General features: G+C 45.2%; 1 protein-coding gene across 3 annotated transcripts in view; it reads right to left on the bottom strand.

The window, feature by feature from the left end:
* The window catches only part of trit1 (tRNA isopentenyltransferase 1), a 31745-nt gene extending 21547 nt beyond the window's left edge, over positions 1–10198 (bottom strand). For 2 of the 3 annotated variants that reach the window (XM_076754378.1, XM_076754375.1), the window contains exon 1: positions 10010–10190. In XM_076754378.1, the coding sequence (XP_076610493.1) occupies positions 10010–10168 (159 nt within the window). In that variant the 5' untranslated portion in view covers positions 10169–10190. Of the gene's footprint in view, positions 1–10009 lie in introns of all 3 variants that reach the window. The other variant, XM_076754376.1, reaches the window with a different exon arrangement.
* Between the last annotated feature and the right edge of the window lie 1647 nt (positions 10199–11845).

Consider the following 11845-nt stretch of genomic DNA (forward strand, 5'->3'; position numbering starts at 1 on the left):
GGGTTACAATTTGACAGCGCACCAATCTGTATCCTAGAAGCGTTGTGAGTGTGATAGGATTTGACAGGTTAGCCCTCCCCAAAACACGAACTATCCAAACACAGCTCAGCAACCAAAACTGTGGAGCCTTTGGTATCTTTTTTTTAAGTCTTTCTAAAATCCAAAAAGTGAAAGGGATTGATTTAATAGTGGGTTTATCTGCTCCAAACTAAGCTGCAATCATCAGAATGTCCGTCTAGCTCGCTCACTGCCTACAGAGATAACAGAGCGTCACTTCAAACCAAGAGCTAACTCGCTAACGCTACATTATGATTAGCGCATCCATTGTGTATTTTATAAGATAGGATTATGTTTGACAAACACATCCTCGCATTAAAAGCTTTGCTCTTCCTGTAAATAACATTAATGATGAAAACATAGTTTTAAAAAATATGATGACGAATATTAGGACTAGCTAGCTCTGCACTGCAGTACAAAAACAAAGCTGTTTCTTTCAACTATGGAGGATGCTAACGTTTGGCCGGGAACATGTAGCTTTAGCCTCAGTCTTTGTTAGCATGATGTTCTGCATGCAGCCATCAAGAACACGTGTAAGACCCCTTCACAGGATACTCATTTTAAAACAAGTCACCTGAAAACATTCCGAAAGCTAGTTTTTCAGCTAGCCAGTTAATGTTAACTAATTAAGCTAACAGCTAGCTACTGTTAAAAAACTGCATATTTTCTGCACAACAATGAAAAATCTTCATTCATGAATTCATGAATTTATTACTCCAAAATTATTATACTTTATTTTCATTCATTGTGGAATCTTTTTGTCAGAGTACGGCAGAACATGTAAGCGACAATTTAACGTTGTCTTAAATTGTTTTCTTCCCATTTAGGAAACGTTTTGTGGTGCAAGGCGTGCCGACATCCTGGATACCTCCTAAATTTGTGACAGAGCACCTTCCAGCACTCTACATCTCTCAATGCATCAACATTACAGACTGCTTGACCTAACGTACACGCATTGATCAAAACAGAGAGGGCAGGTTATTGATCACATCCTCGGTGAAAGTGCGTGTGTGGGTTGCGTGTACTTCACCAAATGTTCTTCAGCACCGCGGCAAGGCAAAAAGTGAGGAGCAGGGCAGGACAGAACAACTCAGCCTGATAAATTATTCACGGCTTCTCTGCACGACACCACTGTCAGCCGAGGGAGGGATGAATGGATGCATGGATGGATGGATGGATGGATGGATGGATGAAGGAGACGGAGAGCAAATGAAGGAGGGTGAAGGTTTGAAGGGGTTTTTGGAAAGAAAAGGAGCGTTGGAGGAGAGAGAGAGGGAGATGAACAGACATAAGAGGAGACAGAAGAGCGCTGTGTACTTGTTACAGAGAACATGATGCTCCCTGACAAATTTGCACACATTATCCACCACCGCCACCACCAGCACCACCAGCACCCCTCCTTTGCCTTCACTGCTCACACACACACACACACACACACACAGAGTCCTACGCAGATTGTACCGAGTGAAGACAAATGGATAGGTAGCAGATGGATGGCAGAATGATGGTGAGAGATGCTCAGAGATATAGGCTGGCATCAGGTCGGTGTCGGTGTGTGTGTGTGTATGTAAGAGACACAGTTCCACACTCAGTGAGGGTCATGTGACTCTCATTTTGAGCCACACACCTCCCAGATTATCACACTTTTATTCCCCCACGTGATGAAAAGACAAAAGCTCTCTGAGCATTTTAAAGGGACGGTTCATCCCAACATCAAAACTACAGGTGCCAAGTTCTGGAGATGTTGGCTGAACCTGATGGCACTCGGCTTGTGTTGCTCAACACGCCAAAACAAATACACCTAAAAAAAAACCTCAACAATGTCTCTTTTCAGAAACGATGGGCCGGTTACTCGAGTTCATCCACAGACCTTGTTTTTTCACGTAGGAACTATTTTCCTTCTACCAAACTGCGCCTGCCAACCATATCACCGTGCAGAAGCAAGCATGCATCTACTCGCCTCACCCTAGATCTGGCATCGCTAACTTAAGGAGATTAGTTTACCGCTAACAACACTGCTAGCTAACAGCTCAGCACAGGAGAGCACCATTAATGTTTACATCCCGCGCCGTCACAAGAACGAACCCCTGGTCTCTGGTAGATGCACAATGATGCTGTTGGAGGGGGCATTTTGGTAGAAAGAAAACAGTTCCATCTGCAGAGGATGATCATGTGATACAGCTGATAGCTATCAGCTACTAAATGGAGCATATGGTGAGATTTCGTTAACTACTGTTTCCACGACAGAAAGGAAGTTCTACCTCCATATGAGTAGATTTAGTATTTTCCAGGAAAAGGCGTTCTAATATATTTTATTGTGGTTGTTTTATATCTTGTCAACTTGGCCCCCCCAGGTTCTCCCAAATCTTGCCTTTCTTTCTCTCCAGCAGTAAAGTTTCATCTCCTCCACCTGTCCTCCCCCTCACAATCCCCCTCATTTAGCTCATTCTTACCTGGCACTGAGAGGAACACAGCTAATCCTTATGTAAGGCCTCCTCAATGCACATTCATGCGTTCTCGTGTGAGAGACAACAGACTGCCATGATTTTAATTTTCGCCTTAACGAGGACAAGGAGACCCGAGAGTAAAAGCAGGCAGAGGAAGACCGGAGTGTAAAGCAGAAAAATGAAAAGAGCCACTAGAGTGGAAGATATGAGGAGAAAAATGCTTTGAGGGGGAGCTGCAAATGAGAGAGAAAATGAGAAAGAGATGAAGACTTCCAGACGAGGCTGTGGAAATGAGCTACAAATTGCGGCGATGTTCGAGCTCAGAGTCATAAAGGAATCAAAGATGAAAATCAACACAGCTAATCATGTTTACACGTCGGCTGCAGGAAACTGAAAGAAGATGTCACAACAAAAGGAGGCACTAAGTGTCCTAAAGTATGTCTCAAATAACGCAAAAAATAAAACTCTGGTGTCATCCAGGTTGGAAGGAAGACACAGAATTAGGAGACAAAAAGATAACAAAACATGGAGGAGGAATTGATTAGTGCTGAGCAAGTTGCTCCTCTTTGCTTTCAGCCGGTCAGATTTCATGCCACCAGAGGACCAACCAAGAAAATGCACACAGCAGCTTTCTATTGAGGATCAGCATAAACATGAAAAAGCCAGCGTACATGACATTTCCAGGAGGTGGGCAGATGTTTAAAAGCCAACTCTAAACTGCAAAGAGATGAGTCCATCTGATGATATGCTTTCCATAAAAGCTGCAGTCGTAATGTGTTGTGCAATTTCTTTATCAATGAAGAAAAAAAAAACTGTCTTCCGGGAAGTTGCTGAGGAAACGTTTCGGGGACGTGCTCGTCACGCTCAGCTTTTCTAATTCCAAACGTCATAATTCACACTGATATACTTTAATGGAGCCCCAGCTACACGGACACAGCTGCCTACTCCTTCCTGTCTCACTTTTTAAATGGATGTGACCATGTGGCTTGTGTGAGAGTGAGGGAAGAATGTGTGTGTGTGTGTGTGTGTGTGTGACAATGAGCTCAGTGTTCGAGCTCTGCAGAGCCTGCAGCCAGCCTGCCTGGCCAACCTTACGCCCTGCACGAGACAGCTGTTCCTCTGCCACATAAATAAGGGGGGAGCATGGCCAAATGAAAGAAAGAGGGCAAGAGAGAGAGGGGGGGGGGGGGGCAAGACAGAGACGCAGAGAACAAACACTCATTGAGACATAAAATAAGATTCAGGAAGAGGATAAAGGAGGATACAGCAGACCTTTCACAGTAGTGTCAGATCAGCGTTTCGCCTGTATTTCATTAACATACTTGCAAAGTGTTGCTTTCTAGCCAAAGATGACCATAAGAGACCACATTAAAGACCCTGTAAAACATCTGTAAAGCTAGCTTTATTTTATGTGCACTTTTTACGGGGCGCACACCCCGATACTGAGCTCACCGAGCAGACTGTGCATCAGCAGAACGTCACTGATCCGCACACGGTTTTCTGTTCCACTCCGCTGGAAGCAACGGTTCATCATTTTTGTTATTTGTTATTTCTTGCTGAAATTGATGCCACTCTGATGTCTGTCCATTAAATAGAAAGCTAGTTCAAGCGGAGGGTTAGCTTAGCGCAAAGAGCGGGAACAGGCGTAAACTGCTGGAGTTTTTCGCAAAGCTCGAACACGCTCAGCTTCAGCGTGAGCTTTAGTTCCTCTGTGCTCTGCTGCTGACTCCCCTCTCACAGTCTGTTGTCAGGATTGCACATCAGTTTCACGAACAGACCTTTTTAATTCACGAATAATCAAATATATCACTGCTGTCGGACATGAGTTTGAATACTGCATCTATATTCAACAATAAAAGCCACTTCCTCAGCAAACGCCTAATATGCAACAATTTTCACTTCATCAGTCGCTTTATTGATCTCATGATGATCTAAATTACACTTCAGTGGGGTTTTTTTCTCAAAAATAAAATCTGTGGAAAATACTTGTGATATTTTTTTTGCATGAAAATCGTGACTATACAGAAAAAAAAGATTTAAAATGCCCAAATATTGCAAGCTTTGATCAAAACCAACAGCAGCAGCAGTTGTAATGAGTCGGTTCTGGTGAGGAAGACTGAACGGTTCGTCCTTATTCTGACCCGTGGACGCGTCCCTACACACCAAACTGCAAGCCGCTCTGCTTTATTCCTACCCTCCTCTCTGAATCCTTTCCACCACTACACTTCCAGCAGAATACCTATCTGCCTCTTTTCTCTTTTTTACCCCTTCTCTCCTCCTCCCTCAAGGCAGCATCCTTCAACAATTTATCCCTCCATCTTCCTCTCCTCTCTCTGTCTCTCTGTGGGGAATGGCCCAGTAATGCCAGACTAATAAATCATTCATGCCGTTGTTCCTCCCCTCCTCCTCTTCCTCCACCTCCTCCTCCATCCTGCCATCCTCCTCTCCCTCGCTGCTTTACTGTAGCGGTGACCGCATCACCACACCCGCAGACTGCAATTTACACACACGAATGCACGCACGCACACACAACCAAAATAAGAGTTAATCAGCTCTCTTTTCTGTCTCGCTCGTACACAGGCTTAGATTACTTAAAAAGATGCATCATAAATCGGATGTGGGAGGCAGCATCGCCTCAGTTACAATACAAACAGATACGTCAAAGCCCAGACAGGTCACAGCCACACCAGACAGATAGAGAGACAGTGGGGGGGTGGGGGGTGGATGAGGGATGACTGCGAGCGAATTAGAGGGATATAACACATCGGTGCGCAGTTTTAGAGTGTAGGATGTGTTTAATGCGTAGATAAGCAGTTGGTGTTCGCGTACGTGTGTGTCTGTGCATAACAACCTCTGGCCAATAACGAGCATAACCTTTGAATGAATAAGCAGCCCTCACTCCGGTCAAATCAGTTGGCTGCATGGCCGTCGCATTAACAAATTTACGACTTTAAGGCAAATGAGCCCCCGGTGTTTTCACAAAGAAAGGCCTCCCTCTCTCCACTTTTATGGGACTATAAGGGCAAAGATGACACATGACAGCTTTCCTGCTGCTCAGGCCCTTTTCTCACATCCAGCAGAAAAGCACAAGCCTGACAAATTGCCTTCTTTGTCACAATCCTCACTGCTCAGTTTGTCTTTTATAGAATATGGCAGCTCCTTCTTTCACACACCCATAAAGCAAAGGGTCACCAGCCACCGATACTTTCAATAGTCCCACAAACTGATGTCGTGGTGCATGCATGTGCATGACCTGTTAAATTGGCCCTCAGGACCTCTAATGGCCCTATAGTATGACACCCCATAGCCCCGCCCACACACAAACTCAAACACACACTCTTTTTTTTTTACACCCTGCAGTGAAAAATTACTTTGTGATCACAATGTGTTATTACTTAATGCATTGAACAGGCGGCTGCGAGCAAGCGTGAGAACTTTAGATCACTGATGATCAATTTAGATTCTGTCTGTAACTTTCTTAAGACAGGAAATTAATGGCAGTGAATGTTAAGTTATCTTATCTAAGTTTGTCAAAGTTCAATAAAGATTACACAGCAGCTCCAAGAACAGACGGTTTAAAAAAAAAAAAAAAAAAAAAAAACTCTGTCTTGCTGGTGCATTCAAGTGTTCTGGGAAAACTAAAATATCCAAGACTAGAGTCCTGGTTGTGCATAGAGAACACCAAAAACTTAAACAATATTGCAGAATCCCAATCAGCTGTGTCAGAACTGGATTGCATTGTATCAGAAGTAGCTGCTGTTTCTCGTCTTTAGTTAAACTGCGCAAAAACATCAAAATGGCCTTTTAAGATCCTTCAAAATCCGCAGTAGTAAGTAGTAAAAGTAGCTGTTACAATGTGCAAGAAATACATGGCCAGTCTGCTCATTGTCAGTGGCCCAGCAGCTGCCAAAATCCTTAATAAGAAGAGTGAGAGCGTATATTTCAGTTATCTGCAGCAGCGTTTGACCGATGAGTAAACTGGTCTAATGTTTCAGTGCTTCTGAGCACTCCTCACATGAATCACCTCTGAAGTGCACTCGCTCCATCAGCTGACTGCCAGCGTCCATGTCGAATGCTTCTTATTACCAATGATGCCTTGCGAAGTGTTGTCAGTCGGCCGTACCTGGATAAATCATCCTCTCCTCTGAGGCTGACACTTGATTAACAAATGTCCATCCATTAGAGCTCATCAAAAGCCCGGCTCAACCAATTAAACCCTGCAACTTGTGCGTACCAAACAATCGGTGCAGCAAGAACTCAGGACCTTGACATAGTGTAATTATCCAGCATATACACAGGACATGCTTAAAGACGTTACTCAAGGTGTCCACTTTGGCTGTAAAAGTTCTTTAAAGTTTCTCACATCCCCTCACATTCATCCACCAAAGCAAAGCCTAGACTTTTCCACACACCATCCGTTCACACTAACTCTAACCCACAGTGCTCCGCTGTCACATGAGCAGTTGACAATGGCTTGAAGCACGCCCACATTATATACTGCAGGCATTCATTTCCAATCTGTGGATACAGCCTGTCCCTGCTACAGCGAGGGTCACTGAGAGCTCAAACTGAGAGCTTTGAAACTTTCAGATGACTTTTAAACAGCCCAGTTTAAGCCTGGAAAGATCTCTGTAATGCGATGCGCATGGTAATTTAAGACTAATGTAAAGAGCAAAATAAACACAGGAAGTGGGAAAATCATTCTATTTTAAAGACTTAGAAATAGGAAATTGATTGTGAATATGGTGCTGGTCTCCTCTCTCTCTCTCTCTCTGTCTATATATATAGGTGATGGGTACAGTGAGGGCTGTATGTATCGTGTTATACACTCACACATTTTCCCATAATTCCAGCTTCTAGGGAGTGACAGGGACTCCTGCTGGTCCCTGGACCCCCACTTTGGGAACCACGGTTTTACACTATTTGGCAGTGCCTCGTTCACTGACAGTAGAGCCGAGCACTTGTGTGTGTGTGTGTGTGTGTGTGTGTGTGCCATAGATAGCATGTTCATTTAATGAGTGAATAATATCCCCCTGCATGTCCAATGAACTGTGGGATGGGGGCTGGGGCCACGGGCAGGAGGGGGGTGATAATAACACAATAGGAGTGTTAGGGAGTGTGGGAACCAATTCTCCCCAGGACAATGGGCACTTCCCAGTGGCCACAGCGTGCCCATTCACTATCAGCTGCTGGGCTGGCGTAGCACGGCGCTGAATATGCACCAGCTCAGCACAATGCTGCTTTCTCCCAAACAAGACCAGACTGTTTCCTATCCCAAAGACAACACAGGCCAGCTCTAGCCTACACACAGCCTCATTCTCACATAAGCAGCCTCTCTCACTCACTCCATGTCTGCACGTCTCCCTCTCGCTTTCCCTCGCTGTCACACACACCAACGGGAGGGCGGCAACAAGGCCAGGGATAGTGGAGACAGGCTGGGGCTGCCGTGCTGTAACTAGGCCACTGTTTCTCTCCACCAGGGCTGCTGGTCGCTGAGATATTCTGGGCTGAAATGTTATTAGCGTAACCCAGTTTACCCAGTACCAGGTGACTGCTGGAAGAGGCGCTCCCTGCTGGGACGCACACTCTCAAGGACAATGAGGCAGGAGGGGGGGGGGGGGGGGGGGGGGGGGGGGAAGAAAGGTGGTGCTGAAACAGGAGAAAGGTGATGAGCGAGCGGAGACGATGTGATTGGGTCCTGTAATCGTGGATAAAGTGGAGCTGCTGTGTGTGCGTCCACGCTCGCCGTGCTCTGCTGTGACCCAGACTCAAACCCGTACCCAACCTTTTCTTTTGTGTGCGCGCCCTCTGGTTGCTGTGGCAACGGAGCCTGAGAACCACAAGCGAGGGCGGGGCCAAGAGTGAGAGAGAGAGAGAGAGAGAGAGAGAGAGAGAGAGAGAGAGAGAGAGGAGCCAAGAGACGGCGAGACGAAGAGTTTTTTAAATGTCACGGCTTTGATGGACAAACACACACTCACACACACACACACAGATTATTCTGTCGTTTCAATACAGTCATGCATCTTTTATTCTACTGCTTATCAGACAAACCTTTATTTCCTGATGAATATGGTTATTCATACTGTGACGGGATGAGCAACAAAAGCCATATTTTTCTGACAGCCCTTCAGTGTTACCGGACACACTAACTCATGACTGATTTCCATTCATCTCTATCGTGCTCCATTAGCCCAGAGCACCGCTGCCACACGCATTACAGTGTCAAAGCAAACGGTCACAATACAACCTTTTAGCTACATCTGAAACTGTTACCATGTGGCCTAAATGGAATCCTTAACGATCGCGATCGCATTCCTCCTGCAGGCAAAGCGCTGTTTGTTTTGAAGGCGCCAAGATTTCCAGCACATGCAGTTAATTCTGCGTACATTCTCTCTTGAGTATCTTGAATGTTTGACTCTTCAACAGCTGTATCTCACTGTATAACACTGTTTTCTGCAGACACAACACACATTTACTGCCTCATCCCATTCATACAAGAGCAACTGTTGTATTCAGTTATGTATTGCAATTCATTACCACACTTTATTAGCTATTATTTGTCTGTTATTACACTTTGTATTTGTTATGTCGGTATTGTTTATATGGTACCTTCCACCTTTATTTTGCATGCTTCATATTGTAGACAGTATTCCTAGTTTATGCTATGCTTCCAGTCTTGTGCGTCCTTTTGCCACAGTGACAATTCAGTCTCAGCTTTATATTTCTCATTTCCTCTTATTGTTGTCGCCTTCTGATCAGGATTTCCCTGAACTGCCTTGCATGGTGGTGTCACACCAACCTATAATTCAGCAATAATGTAACTTCAGTGGTTTGCACTTCATTCCCTCCACTGTTCTTTAATTAAAGCATGCTTTAAGTCTTCGCCATACAACCAAGAGATATAAGGAGGACAGAAGACAAGGAACACACACAGCTGTCATGCAGAAGCAGATCCTCTCTCTTTCCATAGTGTGTGTGTGTGTGTGTGTGTGTGTTTTAAAGCGCTCAAAGTGGTGCTTTAACTGTCCTTTAAATATCTGTTAGCTAGTCGTGCTGCATGTATGAGAGGATGTTTGTGATGTGTCATGTTGCTGTCCAGCGGCTGAGCCCCTGCAGGGTCCCACAGGCCACGCGCACACACACTGATGTGGCTCAGACACGTTAACCACGGTCTCCTCTGCTGTCCCAGTGTATCTGAGGTGAGCTTAAGTGTCGGCTACGAGTCAGAGCAGACCGAGAGGCCGGACTGTAACGAATACGTACTGTCAGTTTCACGGTGTGACTCGCGCCTTTGCTAACGCCTGCTATCCAGCGCAGTGACATTCAGCGAAATACAAACTCCACATTCACCCGGACTGGATGCGTTAAAAGACAGCCCGCTGGCTTGTATTCGGATCTGCGTCCATCTGGCTGAACGGCAGATGTTTTCTTCTGCTTTACTCGAGCATTATGGCTGCCATGTCAAGGACTCCCTGCGCATTTCCCCTCGTCAACAGTCTCCCTACCTGCATGGAATCGGCGCTGATTATTTCCCCCTGAAGCCGTTTTCCGATCTCGATCGCCAGCTTGGACTTGCCGGTGCCGGTGGCTCCTAAAATCACCACCAACGACGGGGCCATCGCTCTCCGCAAGGTACACTGCACGGTGCGTGCGGACGCCGCCATGTTGCTGCTTCCTCGGCGCCCAGCTGACGGTCGTGCGCATGCGCAGTGGGCGGAGAGAGGAGAGGTGGGCTCTGTTTCCAGGCAACAGGCAGCCGTTACTGTGGCAACACTGATAGATGGAGGGTCTCTCCTCCTCGGAGACTAAATAAATGTAATTATTGTCACATCTCAGTCTTGCTGGTGTAAACTAAACGCAGTGAACGACACCTGAAGAGTTATATGTCATTAAGGCCAGTTCAGATAAGACAGACCAGTCATACAGCTCTCAGCTTGTTGCTGTATTTGTGAACAGGTCAGATTGTTGACAGTGTTCATGAAACGCCTTTACAGGGAGGACTGAGGAAGAGTTAGTGTTGTTTCGATGGAAACTGTTGGTGCTCTGCAGCAGCGACCTAGGATGCTTGTTGCCATGGATAAAAATGCCAGGATGGGTTACCTTGGAGACTGCTCAGAACAAATGGTGGATGGGGTGGGGGGTGAGGTGGGGAGGACGTGTGTGCACTCACACAGGTGGTTATAATGGAAAACAAATGTATGTATAAATAACATTGTATTGTATCTATATCCAGCAAAATACTGATTACATTATCATTATTCGTGTGTGTGTGTGTGGACAGGGTAGAGACAGTCAGACAGGGTAAACAGGCCGTTTATGATGTCAAACCATGAATTTATTATTTTTCTGACTTACTCTTCATACATAGAGGCTTATGAGGTACAGAGAAAAAACAAAGTGCTGAGACAAGGCTCCAAAATCACCATAGTTGAACTCCCAAAGTAAGTAAGCAACATCCACTGCTACCATGACTGTGCCAACAGCAGAGACCAGTGACCAATACAAATCCCAAAAAAAGAAAAAAAAAAAAAGAAAAAAAAAAGAAAAAAAAAAAGAGGCAAACCACTGCTGTGGGTGCACCCTGGAGAAAAAAAAAACAACGACAAAATCAGAGCTAATGGTGGCTTGTGCTGAATTAATTAGCATATAAAATATTAGCGCTAGTTTAAAAGAGGGGGAAAAGGGAAACATGAATGAGATCCTGAAGTATTTGTTCAACCAACTACGTCGTCTGTGTGGGTTTGGCATTATGGTATATATACAGCATATCACAGCAAGGGGGTGTTTTCCTCAAAAAACAGCCCATGACCCTATAACAAGAGCTTACAGACTACTTGGGAGTTTCCTGAGTGCTGGTAAGAGCAGGGCATGCTACTCGCCATGTTCGAGTCATTTTACAGTACTAGTTCCAGGGCTACAGTGTTCTCTGTTGCATGGCTTATGGGACAATAGGGAGCACCAGGATTGCAAAAAAAAAAAAAAAAAAAAAAAAAAAAAAAAAAAGCAACATTAAGGTCACTAAAGTTTAATCGGTAGATCCTCTTAAGTCCAACCCCCCCGCCCCCACCAACACCACCACCCGCACCAGATTTAAGAGAGTGCTACAGCTTGAGTGATTGGATTGAATACAGGAGCATTCAGGTGCTTTCCACTCCACAGAGAGAAAGCAGAGCATACATGCCAATTTTCAGCACATAACCACCAGTAAAGCCCTGCCAGCTACAACAACAAAAACAGTCATTAGCTCACACTGAAACACAGCTCGGTAGGAAAATATAGTATAAAACTTTTGTCAACTCTGACTTGTACGAAGAAACCCCAGAGACAGAAAAATCAATGAA

This window comes from Chaetodon auriga, chromosome 17 (assembly GCF_051107435.1).
Source record: "Chaetodon auriga isolate fChaAug3 chromosome 17, fChaAug3.hap1, whole genome shotgun sequence".
Lineage (NCBI taxonomy): Eukaryota > Metazoa > Chordata > Actinopteri > Chaetodontiformes > Chaetodontidae > Chaetodon > Chaetodon auriga.